The 15,076-nt window shown below is 37.4% G+C and overlaps 2 protein-coding genes across 8 annotated transcripts in view; both read right to left on the bottom strand.

The window, feature by feature from the left end:
- LOC103964898 (putative disease resistance protein At3g14460) overlaps nucleotides 1-8,363 on the bottom strand; it is a 30,234-nt gene extending 21,871 nt beyond the window's left edge. The window contains exons 1-6 of one of the 7 annotated variants that reach the window (XR_007253012.1): nucleotides 7,394-8,363; nucleotides 7,149-7,272; nucleotides 6,622-6,854; nucleotides 6,354-6,481; nucleotides 1,680-6,066; nucleotides 1,493-1,575 (exon numbers count right to left, since the gene is read on the bottom strand). Coding sequence is in view for 6 of the 7 variants with exons in the window: in XM_048570059.1 (XP_048426016.1) it covers nucleotides 1,694-6,001 (4,308 nt within the window). In the remaining variant the exon portion in view is untranslated. Of the gene's footprint in view, nucleotides 1-1,396; nucleotides 6,067-6,353; nucleotides 6,491-6,621; nucleotides 6,855-7,148; nucleotides 7,273-7,393 lie in introns of those variants that run through there. The other 6 variants (XM_048570059.1, XM_048570055.1, XM_048570056.1 and 3 more) reach the window with 6 other exon arrangements.
- Nucleotides 8,364-13,472: 5,109 nt separating this feature from the next.
- On the bottom strand, nucleotides 13,473-14,893 carry LOC103964902 (disease resistance protein RGA2-like). Its single transcript, XM_048569969.1, has 3 exons — nucleotides 14,552-14,893; nucleotides 14,350-14,468; nucleotides 13,473-14,145 (listed from the first exon to the last, which is right to left on the bottom strand). Exon 3 carries the CDS (start codon nucleotides 14,079-14,081, stop codon nucleotides 13,473-13,475), a length of 609 nt encoding a protein of 202 aa, XP_048425926.1. The 5' UTR covers nucleotides 14,082-14,145; nucleotides 14,350-14,468; nucleotides 14,552-14,893.
- Nucleotides 14,894-15,076: the final 183 nt, after the last annotated feature.

The following is a 15,076-nucleotide window of genomic DNA, read 5'->3' as shown; positions in this document are numbered from 1 at the left end:
ACAATTCGAGCATCCAACCCGAAACCAATTGGCAACGGGTGGAGACGCCTGAGATCATTCAAACTATTTACGTAACACTTCAATTCTCGACATGGGATTCACACTCTCGAAACAATACCTGCTCCAAGAAGCAATATACTCTCAAAAATTTCAAATTGCTAATTTTGTAATAAACACAAAGAAAACTTGTCATTTTCTCACTAACCCTTTTCTGTTCATTTTCATTTTCACTATATTCCTAATTAAACAAAACTATAAATCAAACCGAAAAACTGAAATCTGCTCCTCTGAAGAATCCAAATTTTGCATCAAGTATATGTATTTACTTTAATAATGATAAAAACATAAAAATTAAAACTAAAAACATGAATTTTGCTAAGAAATTAATATAAAACCAATGCATCTGAGAGAATTACAATCAAGTCAATACAAATTAACGAATAAATCTAAATGAATTAGAGCTCAATCCAATCAAAAACCCAGCAAATAAGCATCGCAAAAATTAAATTTAAACAAAAACCAAATAAAGCCATACAAAAGATTAAGAATTTATATTCGGATTTAAGAAAGAGATTACGTACCGACATGAATTCGGTCAAAGAAGAAAGAACTTTTTTATTTTCCGGGAAAATGAAATGACTCGGAAAGCAAAGAGAGAGAGACGTTGGGCCAGAAATGGGCCTAAATCGCATTGTGAAATCTGGGAAAGAATATGAGGCTTTAACGGTTTTTGTTTCGGGTTGAACGGCGTTATTTTGCTGACGGAAACGGAAAGATGATTCGTATCGTCGTTAAGTCGGCGTCAGCCCTGACGTGGTTTGTGCATTTGGAATAAAATTGAGAGTCCAATAAAAAAATGGAAAATTGCAGAGACACAATCCTACATTAAATCCATGAATAAAATCGAACCAGTTTTTTCACAAATTCACTTTTTAGTACTGATGTATTACTACCCTCTATTTTCCTTAGAACTCAATTAAAACGCATAATCGTCACCAATGAATAGTGCATTTTTGAATAAGTGAAGAAAGCTTGGTATAACGATTTGATTTACCAAAATTTGTTGGCACATATTTTCTACTTTTAGGAAGACGACGTAGTAAAGGAAGTCATTTAGCGGTCATCATTCCACATCGGGAAACTAATTCCGACGTCAAAAAATGGTCAAGTCAGTATACCGAAACTAATGCAACTTTTTGAGAATCTAATCATCATTTAGAGACTAGAGACAACACAACTTCAACAACGAGCCCCTTGCATTTCCATTTCTTAATTGATTGCTTATTCTCGATGCATTAAATAAAATGCAATCCTCATAAGTCAAAATTTGCTAAAATAAAATAAAAGATCAGGTTTAAGTGGCCTGGTTAAAATCTTGCTGGGAAAAACTCCATACTTAGGAGAAAAGGTAGCACATTTATAAAGTTATCATAGCAATTGTTTACCTAAAAAAGAAAAAAAGAAAAGGAAAAAAAGCAAATATAGGAATCCATGAGAATAAACGTTGGCCGAGAAATATCCAAGTTGTCGCCAATTGAAGGCCTCCCAAAGCAGCCACTCCTCAACCCCCAAAACCTTGACCCAAACCAAATATTGTGGATTACTTTACTTTACAAGAATAAACATGATTATTAATAATAATAATATTAATATTAAAACATTCCTCGAGAAAATGATACCCGGACCATCAGCTTCATATCTCCCTGCCATCTATCTGTATGGAAGGGATGTGGGATATTTTGTGCCAGTAGCGTCCTTTTCCTGGTTGGCATCTCTCTTTTAGCACTGGACACCTAAAGATGAAAAGTCTCTCTAGTGAAGGAGGCAGACCCTCCTCTGGAATGGATGCTAGCTTTGGACAATTCCAAAGTCCCAAATGTTGAAGGGAGGTGAGGAATTGAAAGCCCTTGCTGCTCAGTTTCTTCAGATTCGGGAAGCCTTCTATTGAGAGGCTAGTGAGAGATTTGGGGAAGAGCGTCTCCATCCGTACCATGTCGGGTGGAAACGACACCGTATCCGGGTCTTCGTAACCACAAATTGTAAGAGAGGTGAGTCTGTGCAACCCCCACTCCAACTCCCACAATGACTTACAGCTCTTGACCATATTAATTTCAAGTGATGTGAGGTTGGGAGGAAAAGTCAAACCTTCACGGTAGTCGATGCTCAATTCCTCAAGAGAGTTGAGATTGTGCATGTCTTCGGGCAACGCCTCCAATTTCTCGCATATGTAGATCCCCATCTTTCTCAGGTTGGAGGGTCTTCTCCCCCCACTCAGTCTCGAGATGGAAACAAGACTTCCACAATTGATAATAATTAGAGTTTGAAGATTGCTGAGGTAGCATAAACCATCCGGTAAGGATTTCAGATTTTGGCAATCCCAGATCTCAATACATTCAAGAGAGTTGAGATTGTGCATGTCTTCGGGCAACGCCTCCAACTTGAGATTGTGCATGATCGAGATCTTTCTCAGGTTGGAGGGTCTTCTCCCCCCACTCAGTCTCGGGATGGAAACAAGACTTCCACATATTGCAATATGTAGCTCTTGAAGATTGCTGAGGTGGCATAAGCCATCCGGTAAGGATTTCAGATTTTGGCAATCCCAGATGTGAATACATTCAAGGCAGTGATTGGTGTTGTCGCTGAAGATCCCGTTCGGTGCTATTAAACCCAGTCGTTCACATTCCTCCTCATCTACTAGTGATTTCAAACTTTTGCAATCTCTTATCTCTATTCTTCTGAGATTTTGGGGAATCTGGAATTTTGCAAAATATATCAACGAATGGCATCCTGTAATCTCGATGTCTTTAAGAGAAGGTGGCAGACCAACATCTGGAAAAGAAACTAGAGATGAACATTCGTATATGCGAAGCTCTTGAAGAGACGACAGCTGATTTAACCCTTTTGGTAGCTTCAAAAGATTTTCGCACTTTTTTAACTTCAGACATTCAAGCTTGCACTCCAATATTTCCAATTGCAGCAACTCCTCTGCTTCTTCTCCCAATTCTTCAACTAGACGAGAGTTGTCTTCAATTTTCAAACGGCCAAGACAAGTCAACCGCTGCAATAATCTACCCTCATTCTTCCATGAAGACGTCAGCTTCTCACATCCATTAATCTTCAAATCTCTAACCTTGCTTAATCCCTTCCTCAACAATTCCCCTGTTTGCAGAGACATCACCTCCGAAATGTTTGAAAGGCACAAGGACTCTAATAACTCAAACTCAACCTTAGCATCTGTATGCACCAATACTTTACAACCCTTAATATTTAATTGACGAAGTTGTTTGTAGTTGGCAATCGAAACCGCCAATTCCTCACATTTAACAATTTCAAGTTCGGCTAACAAATCAAGGTTCTCTGGCAGCTTGCCTTCCAACTGGGAACATTTTTCGATTGAAAGCCTTTTCAGGCAAGGGAAAACACCACTTCTGTGATCCAGTTGGAAAGGAAGCCACACCTTCCAATGCTGCATATCCACAAACTCGAGAATCTCTAACAGCGGAAAAGCCAAGACACACTCGCCATAAAACTCAGCACCAACACTTTCCACTGCATTCATTCCTCTAATATAAAGCTCCTTGAGTTGAGGCAATTGTCCGAGAGGTGGCAACGATAAACAATTGTTACATTCCTCTAAGCGCACAAGCACCATATTAGAGAAGAAAGAACCTCCAACCCATGATGAAAATTCCTTGCCGGCATAACTCTTGATGGTGAGCTCCTTGATCTTTGTATGAGGCTGGAACATGTCAAGCACAGCGGATTCAGTTTCTCCTGTGTCGCTTGAATGAGACCATTCTAGGACCAACGAATCAAGCCTCTCCTTGCATTTCAAGTTGGCCCTCCTGGCATCCTCGACATCAGTCACATTCTCCAATCTTGAGAGGCACAATGTCCCTCGGAGCTGCGATAGGGGCCCTATTTCTCTTATCCCTGATTGATCACTTTCACCGCTCACCACAAAATTAGGCAATAATTGGAGATTCTCCAATCTACCTAGTTTTGGAGGCATTCCTTCCCACCGAGATACATCTGAGTTGTTGAGATGGCGCAAATTAATTAGATTACTCATGTCTGCAGGCAATGACTTTAATTCAGAACAACCTTCCAATATCAATGTCTGCAGGTTGTAAAGAGTACTTAATGATTTAGGCAAACAGGTTATCAATGTGTAGGAAACGTCAAGATACCGTAGATATCTCAAATCACCAATTGAGTTTGGCAGCTCAGTTATTCTATAGCCATTAAAAGAGAGCACCCGCAAGTACTGCAATTTTGGCAATAAATCAAAGGTAACCTGACGACTTAAATAATTGTAGGGAGAACCCTTTCTTAGTGGCAAGAAGGTTCGCAAACATTTCACTTCAGAAAATACCTCAAATCTTTTAACCCCATCACAATCACCCATAAGGTAAGACGAATGGCGTGCCTTCGGAAAACATGTAAGTTGTACACCATCATTATTTTGCTTATCCTCCAATCTAAAACAAATATCTCCAGCGGCCCATCTTGCTAAATCACCAATGAGGTCATGCATCACATATTTTGAAGTATCTTCGGTTGACTTTTGAAACAATGACCTACAAACGAGCTCCCGAAAATAATCAGCACCTAAATCTTCAATTTGCTTATTATCTTCTGGTCGATGATGAATCAAACCCTCGGCCATCCACAGAAGGATCATTTGCATCTCCCCGAATTCATAGTCATTTGGAAGTATTGAGCAATAGGCAAAGCATCTTTTCAAATGTGAAGGAAGATAAAAGTAACTTAGTCTCAACACGGGAAGTATGTCATGCTTATCTGAGAGACTCCACAACTTGTCGTTCAATATTTCTTCCCATTTGTCTATTTTTTGATCAAGTAGAACACCACCGAGGGTCCTCGCGGCCAAAGGCAATCCCCTACACTTTGCAACAATTTTCTCCTTTAGTGACTCGTAGTTTGGTGGTCTGTTAGCATTCAAGAGCGCATGCTGCTCAAATACTTGCAAACAAACATCATTTTGCATAGGCACCAAATTGTGAACCAGCGTGGCAGCTCCCATCATTTTTGAAACCTCTGTATCACGTGTTGTCACAACTATCTTGCTTCCTTGTGCTCCATCACGAAAAGGGGACTGCAGCTTCATCCATTCACCGTAGCTACACGTTTTCCAAACATCGTCTAAAACAATTAAAAACTTCTTCCCCGCTAACTCCTTATGCAGATCATTTTGAACCTTCTCGTAATCTTCTGTGGTGTATTGCCGAGATGTGATTGATTGAAGAATTTGCTTTGTCACTCTTTCAAGGTTGAAGTCGTCAGATACGCACACCCAAACGGCTGGTTGAAACATTTGGGTTGCTTCCATATCTTTGAATACTTGTCCGGCGAGTGTTGTCTTTCCGACTCCAGCCATACCAACAATTGCAACTACATCGAAATTGACAGCACGATGCTCTTGTTTTGACAGCAGCTCAACAATCTTCCTTTTGTCCTCCTCCCTTCCAATCACAGGTCTATCTGATAGACTAGAACTAGGCGGTATGTATTGGCGTGCCCCTGGAGTCCACGTCACAGTATCAATTTTCAAACCGAGCTGGTCTTTTCGTACGGATATCTTTTGTAATCGCTCAGTAATCTTCTCTATGTCTGAGTTCATCTTCCAGTTGAAAACACCATTAGGAAATGGTTTCCATGCTTTGCTTATTGCGCTGGAATGAGCATGTTGTATCCGACGTTTCAACATTTCAGTATGATATTTATCCAACACGTCTTCCGCATCAAAAGCCAAGTCCCTGAGTTCATCGAGCCAGAGCTTCAGTGTGTTGCTCTCATCCGCCAGTTGCCTTTTCTCCGCGTCAATCAGCACAGCTCCAATTGCAGACCAGGTGGCAATCCATTCCGTCAGTTTCTTATCGACGCTTTTTACGAGTCCAAAGTACTTCAAGACGTCGCGACTCGCCAACTTGTCAACCAGCATTTGGAGGAATGACGCAAGAAAAGCCTCTGCCGCCATAGTTTCTTGAATTGGAAGTTTGATCCGTTGAGCAAGTACCAATCAAGACTCACAAGTAGTCACATCTGCACAATTTAAACAGATTAAACTAATTATTTGGGTACACACACGGGCTCCATTGGGTATGTGAGTCGGGTTACGTTTTACTGTCAAATAGTTCAATTACATGATAAGTTCAATTACGTTATACTCAAAATTGCTTAATTTGAAAGATAAAACACAAAAGATAAATTTGAGGCTACAAAATCTTATATTTGTTACATTTTAAAATAACATTATCAATTTATAACACGTTACACAACTTGAAACACGTTACACTAGTAATAGGACCAGATGCGTAGCAATAACTTACGTGAAAGTCGTCAGGTCGCAGATCAAGAGAACACTAGTTTCCAGGGATCAAGTTTCAGTTGAAGTTGAAAACTTTAGCGCAGTTGAGACTGAGTAGTTCCCTGGAAGCTTGAGCTCTCAAGCTTAAAACTGCACAAACTGTTAACCATTAAACCACATAAATATATATATATATATATATATATAGCTGCAATTAAGATGAAGAAAACGAAATAATTAAATAAAAATAATGGATTTCCCATATAAATATAATTGGAAGAAGAATTTACTGCATTAAATTGAAGTTTTCAGATGATCATGAAGACGAAGAGACTTGATTCCATCTGATCTGATCTGATCTCGTATTGGAGTCAAAGAATCCAGATTCCAAACGAAAATACTTCAGAACTTTCAATAGTTCAATTTGCTATGATAAATCCTCCTCTTTGTTTTCCCTATCTCTTCATTGTCGCGGGGCTAATTTTGTCTTCTACTTTTTCCTGTGTAAAAAAAAGTCCTCGTCCTGAGAGCACAACACAAAGCACAAGAAACAGCACATGGTAGAAAAGTTAAAAAGCTATACTGCTTTGTAACATAGATTACATTATTTTGCTTTTGTGATGGTAATCAGCTCATTTTTTTTGTATGCTATTGTAGTAATCATGGTCTGTTTTTTTAAGTCAATTGATTTGAAACCTCCTGAGTTTCAATTATATATTGTTTACATATTAAAATAACACTATTAATTTAGGACACGACAAGTTACACAAATCGAAATTCGAATGAATATATGACCGGATGTGTAGCAAGAACTTACATGGAAGTCGTCGGATCACGAGGAAACTTGCTTCCGAGGATCAGTTGAAGACTTAAAGTTGAAATCTTTTAGTGCAATTAAGATTCAAGTAGTTCCCTGGAAGCTTGAGCTCTCGAGCTTAAAACTGCAAAAAGTGTTGAACATCAAACCATATATATAAAGCTGCGATTAAGATGAAGAAAATGAAATAATTAACGAATAAATAATGGATTTCCCATACAGATATAGTTGGAAGAAGAACTTACTGCATTAATTGAAGTTTTCAGATGATCAAGAAGATGAAGGGACGCGTTTCCATCGATCCGATCGCTTATGAAAATCAACAAATCCAGATTCCAGATGGCAAAGACTTTAGAGCTCTTCAATAATTCAATTTGCCATGATAAGTCCTTTGTGGCCAGAAAGAAAGTGTTACTTTCCTCTTTATCCTCTCTTCACCGTCGTGGGGTCATAATTTTTTGTTATAAAAAAATATAAAAAATGTAAGGTTAAGATAATTAAATTTGTAAATAAAATTTATAAATTAAATGGTGTGTCACCAATAAAAATGAACACGTTTGTTAACGTTAAAATAATAATTTAATCATCAACTTTCATATCAATTGCTAAAACATATAAGGAAGAGGGAACAAAATAGAGAAGAAAGAAGGGGATCATTTTTTTTTTCTTAATACTTTTCAAAATTAAAAAAAATATATTTAATATAGTAATTAACTAAAATTAGATAAAAGATACATGACAAAATTTAAAATAGATGATAAACGTACACCATAATTTATATCGATGAGAAAAATGCACGTTTTGTCGTGAGCCACACAACTGGAAGGATAAGAAAGCAAAGTTGATAATTTGGCAGACCAGGAAAAAGCATGGCAATTGGCAAACATACAGGGGCTCTTTATCCTACCGACGCCAGATTTTTCCAAAGTTGCCAACCATGCGTCCTACTTCAGCTTTTTCAGCGTTTAGTCACAAGGGCTGTAAATCCACACTTACACTTACCATATGCCCAAGGTTTTTGTTTTAGTCAAATGCCTATTGAGATTTGTATAATTCATCATTTTGATTTATGAGATTTCAAATCTTTAAGGTTGTTCACTATTAATCATTTTGATAATTATGTGAAATATCTCCATTAAATAAGAATAAAATGATAAAAATACCTTTAATTTTTGTCATATCATTTTGGCATATTGTTTATTAAATTAAGGGTATTTTTGTCATTTTGATTCTTATTTAACATAATGTTTCACGGAATGCCCAAAATGATTGATGGTAGACAATCTTAGAGACCACTACTATTGATTTCAAATCTCAGATACCAAAGTGATAAGTTATGCAAATCACAGAAACTATTTTGGTTAAAAAGCCTATTCCATGAATAGATGTTTAAGAAATGAAAATTGAGTAGAAGTATTATAAGTGGTGGATTGCCACTGTATTTTGAGTACAAATCCTAGTTCTTCCCATAATTTAGATGAATTTAATGTAGATCATTTATCGTTTGTCATTTTGTTTTGATAGAATCTTGGTGGTATAAGGAATTTTTTTGATATAAGAATGTTAAACTTTGTTAGAGAACGACAGTAAACTTTACTTCTCGTTAAAAAAAGATACATAAATAAAAAAAAATATGAGACAAAGCCTCTCTAAAACAAAACATAAAAGATAAGAAGCTGCAAAACAAACAAATTTTAAAAGAATTAGGATTGCAATTGTGTCAGAATTCCACCAACATCACATGCTAGAAAAGTTGCATTCCACTATCCCCATGACAGTCCACAAGCAAGAAAAGTTAATAAGTTGCATTCTTTCTAGAATCACTTGTCTAATTTATCATTAAGTCAAATTTCAAATATAACATAATAACGCGTGATGAGAAACTTAGCATCAAAGAAAAAAAATTAGAAAAACTTTTATGTTTTGAATAATTGATTCATGTACCTAATCTCAAGTGTATTGGCATTAAAACGAATATACTGTTATCATGATATCACTTATTCGAGAAAATTAGTCATAGTCTTACTGTAAACATCTTTTGACAAATTGTGGCACTTTTGATTTAGCTTTGTAAAGCTGCTTTTTTAATTAAATTTATAATATATGTGGAAGGTTAGTAGTGCCCTTCGTTTATCTATAAAAGGGGGCAACAATGCAGCAGCTACCTTAACACAACACAAAGGACAGAAGACAAAGTTGATCATTCGGCAGACCAGGAAAACGCATGGCAATTGTTATTCATGTTTTGAATGACTCTGTATAGTCTGAAGTATTACGGCCACCAAGAATTTTATAGAGCAAGTAAACTATCATTTTGAAATCACATTGCTTGAATAATACAAGAGTAATTAATCAAAATAGACACGTTTTGACAAATTGTATCTGTGAAAAGTTATATGGTGCCCTTCATTAATCAGAAAGGGGGTGAAATATGAGCTAACTCAATTGACAATTTTTAAACTTTGAGCTTACCTAATTGGAAGTTTGTCACTTTGAGCTTAAGCAATTGGAAGTTTGCTACACCAACTAGTATAGGGCCTCATATCGGACAGAATGATGTCTAAGCGTCCTCTTAGACATATTCAAGCCGATATGAGGCCCTATACTAGTTGGTGTAGCAAATTTGTGGTGGAGATAGTATCACATCATTCCGTTGATGTCTCGCTCAAGTTTTGCATTTAAACACATTACATCGATTTATTCATGAACTGGTTTTTTCTTTTTCTTTTTTTTTTTTTTTTTTTTTTTTACAAATTATAGGATAATTTATACTAAGTTCATCTAAACTACAAAGATGGGTGGAAATTCGAACTTAGGTGCAAAAAAATGATCACAGCACTGTAGTCAACTTAACTTAAACCAAGTTTGCAGCCTTTTAAGTGCAAATTTTGTAATCTAACCTAATATGGACTTCTCTATACGAGTCATGTAGCAAAGTCATACATGTTTCAAGAGTTGCAAACTTTTATGTTTGGAAAAAAAGTATATGATTCGGTGTTCAATCCTTTGGTGTATGATCGTGAATAAGCAAATTGACCAAAAGAGGAAGAATAAAGGCAATAAAGATTGCTTTATGAGAAGAGAATGCTTGAATGGAATACTTGTGTATTTCATTGATACGTGAAGGAGAAAGATATACAGTTGATATGCACAATTGACTCCATAGAAATTGGAGTTGACTTCCTAACTAGGCAAATACATAAAAAAGCTAAGTAAACAAATAATTAGGGATTTGTTCTGATTGAGATCTCATTGATTTGTCAAAACTCCCCCTCAAGTTGGTGCATATATATCACTCATGCCCAACTTGTCTAAGAAACTTGAAAACTTATGACTTGAAACAGCTTTTGTGAGAATATCTGCCAACTGATCCTCCGTTCTAATTGATGGTACTTCAATTATTTTTCCTTTTTTTCCTTGATAAAGAATCTATCAACTTCAACATGCTTCGTTCTATCGTGTTGTACCGGATTATGTGCAATGTCACGGGCGGCTTTATTATCACAAAATAATTTCATAGGATGATCATTTTTAATCCCCAAATCCTGCAATAGAAGTTTTAGCCACAAAATTTCACAAATTCCAAGGACCATTCCTCTGTATTCGGCTTCTGCACTCGAACAGGCAACCACATTCTGCTTCTTACTCCTCCATGTAACCAAGTTACCCCCAACAAATGTAAAGTAACCTGATGTTGAGCGCCTATCATCAACTGAACCTGCCCAATCTGCATCAGTATAACCTTAAACTCCAAGATGGTTATTTCTTTTAAACAAAATCCCTTTCCATGGACTTCCCTTTAAATATCGCAAAATCCTCATCACTGCATTCATATGTTGTTCTCCGAGATCATGCATGTATTGACTCACAACACTTAAGGCATAAGCAAAGTCCGGTCTTGTGTGTGCTAAGTACATTAAACGGCCTACTAACCTCTGGTATCTCCCTTTGTCAACTGGTACTTGATTTGGATCAACACAACTAACCTCTGGTATCTCCCTTTGTCAACTGGTACTTGATTTGGATCAACACAAAGCTTTAATCATTCCTCTAATGGTGTAGATACTGGCTAACAAGCTGACATGCCGGTTTCATGCATCAAATCAATAATGTACTTTCTCTGAGACAAGAAAATTCCTGAATTGCTTCTCGATACCTCAATCCTTAAAAAATATTTCAGGGATCCAAGGTCTTTCATCTCAAATTCAGTAGACAAGTATCTTTGTAAGGCCGCACAGTTCTTCTGGATCATTTCTTGTTACCACCATATCATCTACATACACAATAAGTGCAGTAAACTTCACATTTCATCTTTTACCAAATGCTTTCATTGACTTTGTGAATCGTCCAAACCATGCTCGAGTGGATTACTTCAAACCATATGAAGATTTCTTCAACCTATACACCTTCCTTTTGTATTTATCTGGAGTATTACATCCTAGTGGAAGATCCATATAAATCTCTTATGTCAAATCTCCATGTAAGAAAGCATTCTTCACATCGAACTGCTGTAAGGGCCAATTGAGATTTGCAGCCAATGACAACAAAACTTGAAATATGTTAATCTTGGCCACAGGTGCAAATGTATGTGTATAGTCGATTCCATATTTTTGAGTGTACCATTTTGCTACTAGTCTTGCCTTGAAGCGATCCACCGTCCCATCAGCTTTATACTTCACAGTATAAACCCATTTGCATCCCACAGGTTTCTTACCAGTTGACAAGTATGTGATCTCCCAGGTAGCATTCTTCTTCAAAGACTTCAACTTTTTATTCATTGTTGCTTGCCAATGTGGATCGGCTAAAGCCTCATGCACATTGTTAAGAATAGATACAGTAGATAATTGATACACAAATGACTTATTTGAGTTTGACAGGTGACTGGTAGACACATAATTACTTAACGGATATAACACATTGGACTCAGGGTTGGGCTTATTCACCAAATACCTAGTTTTGCACTTAGGATCAACTTCGTAAGTGGGTTTAGGAATACCTCGGTTGACACGGTTAGGGAGACAACATGGTGGTGGTGGTGGTGGTGCATCTGAAATTGAAGGTGATTGATTATGGTTATTGGGGCTCAAAGATGGTGAGGCCAACTGTGAGGGCAGCGAGGAAGCTGGTGGTGCGGACGTTGGCAGTGAGCTATTCGGCGACGTAGGCTCGTCTCTTTCAAGGTTTTCAACATTATTTTCATGTGAATGATCATCACTTGTCTCCAATGAATTACCACTTAATTCCAAGTCATTCACATTACTTTCATGTGAATGATCACCACTTGTCTCCGAGACATCACCACTTGAATCCAAATCATCCACAATAACTATATCCAGAATACTATAATCAAGAGTTTGAACTTCTGTCTGATTCTCCCCCTGAAGTGAAGACTCAACATTGACATAGTACATATCATTCTCATGAAATGCAACATCCACAGTGACGAACAACTTTTTCGTTGGAGGGTGATAACATCGGTATCCCTTTTGATGTGATGCATACCCCACAAACACACATTGCAAGGCTCGAGGTTCAAGCTTACTCCTCTGCTGCTTATGAAGATGAACGAATGCCACACAATCGAACACGTGAGGTGGGAGATTGGGAACTGCATGAGCATAGACATGGGAGGCAAGAACCTGAAACGGTGTCTGAAAATTAACCGATCGAGAGGGAACACAATTAATGAGATATGCAGCTGAAGTGAGAGCTTCTCCCCAATAGGATAACGGAAGACGAGCCTCAAGCAAGGAAGCACGAACAACTTCCAGAAGCTGACAGTTCATACATTCTGCAATCCCATTTTGTGGAGGAGTGTTTGGACATGTAGATTAATGAACAATACCATGATGATCAAGAAATGCATGAAGCTCATTGTTCACATACTCGCCGCCATTATCACTCCTAAGAACCTGTATTTGTAACTTATATTGTACTCGCACCATTTTGTGAAATCGTTGAAACAAAGAAGTAACTTCATTTTTGGACTTCATCAAATAAACTCAAGTCATACGTGTGCAACCATCAATAAAAGTAACGAACCAATGAGCCCCACCAAATGTGGCAGTTTTAGATGGTCCCCAAACATCATAATGAATTATCATAAAAGGAACATAACTTTTAGTCATACTGGGCGGAAACGAAGTACGATGACTTTTAGCCAGTTAACAAATACCACATTTAAAGTTAGAAACATCATGCTTAACAAACAAGCTAGGAAACAACCTCCGTAAATAACCAAAAGAAGCATGTCCAAGTCGACGATGCCATAACCAAACCTCCGAAGCTTTATAGTCGAGAGAAGGAACTGATAATAAATTATAGTCAAGAATCTCCATAAATTGCAACTACATCGAAATTGACAGCACGATGCTCTTGCTTTGACAGCAGCTCAACAATCTTCCTTTTGTCCTCCGCCCTTCCAATCACAGGTCCATCTGGTAGACTAGAACTAGGCGATATGTGTTGATGTGCCCTTGTAGTCAACGTCCCAGTATCAAATTTCAAACTAAGCTGGTCTTTTCTTTCAGATATCTCTTGTAATCGCTCAGTAATCTTCTGTATTTCCAAGTTCATTTTGAAGTTGAAAACACGATTAGGAATCGATTTCCATGCTTTGCTTGTTGTGATGAAATGAGCATGTTGTATCTGACGTTTCAACATTTTAGTATGATATTTATCCAACACGTCTTCCGCATCAAAAGCCAAATCCATGAGATCATCGAGCCAGAGCTTCAGTGCGTTGCTCTCAGCCGTCAGTTGCCTTTCCTCCGCGTCATTCAGCACCGCTCCAATTGCAGACAAGGTGGCACTCCACTTCTTCAGTTTCTGATCGATGCCCTTTACGAGTCCAAAGTACTTGAAGACCTCGCGTTGTGCCAACTTGTCAACCAGCACTTGGAGGAATGCCACAAGAAAAGTGTCTGCCGCCATAGTTTCTTGAATTGGAAGTTTGATCTGTTAAGCAATACCAATCAAGACTCACAAGTAGTCATAGCTGCACAATTAAAACAGATGAAACTAATTATTGTATACAAATTTATGCAATTCCATAACCGTCCAACCGGCTACACAGAGGCTCAATCGGGTATGTTAAAAATCATATGCTTTTTACATGTTAAAATCTTAAAGTAGGACTCTACAAGTTACAGAACTCAGAAACTCGCATGGATATAGGAGCGGATGTGTAGCAAGAACTTACATGGAAGTCGTCAGATCACGAGGAGAGGATACTTGCGTCCGAGGATCAGATTTCAGTTGAAGTTGAAAACTTTAGTGCAATTAACAAAGTGTTGAACATGAAACCATATATATATTCAGCTGCAATTAAGATGAAGAAAATGAAATAAATAACGAATAAATAATGGATTTCCCATATAGATATAGTTGGAAGAAGAACTTACTGCATCAATTGAAGTTTTCAGATGATCATGAAGATGAAGGGACTTGTTTCCATCGAACTCATCTGATCGCTTTTGAAAGTCAACGAATCCAGATTCCAGACCACAAAAGACTTAGAGCTCTGCAATAATTCAATTTGCTATGCTAATTCCTTTTACCATCGTTTAGTCAAGGGCTGTAACTAATCTCCACGCTTTACTTACCATATCCTGAATAGATGTTTAAGGAATGAAAATTGAGCAGGATTTTCATGATGGAGTGAAATATCACAAATTGTGGGTTATCTTGGGATAAGGTTTTTCTCTTCAAACTATCGTGTTTTGGGTCTAAATTCTTCTCCGTTTTCATAATTTAGATGAATTTTGGGTAGATTATTTTTCATTTATCATTTTGTTCTGGTAGAACCTTGGTGGGACAAGGAAATTTTATTAAAATGAAAAAAAAAGGTACACCAAATGAAAGAATGACATAAAATTTACTCATCTTGATAACGAAAATACACAAAAAAAAAAAATGACATATAACCA

This window comes from the organism of the source record quoted next, unplaced genomic scaffold, assembly GCF_019419815.1.
Source record: "Pyrus x bretschneideri cultivar Hongxiangsu unplaced genomic scaffold, Pyrus_bretschneideri_v1 Contig51, whole genome shotgun sequence".
Lineage (NCBI taxonomy): Eukaryota > Viridiplantae > Streptophyta > Magnoliopsida > Rosales > Rosaceae > Pyrus > Pyrus x bretschneideri.
Note: the sequence above shows the minus strand (reverse complement) of the source record. Positions and strands in the feature narration are given on the sequence as shown.

What these genes read in the sequence shown, in the direction of transcription:
- LOC103964902 (XM_048569969.1), bottom strand. Translation starts at nt 14,081, where the DNA reads ATGGCGGCAGACACTTTTCTTGTGGCATTCCTCCAAGTGCTGGTTGAC.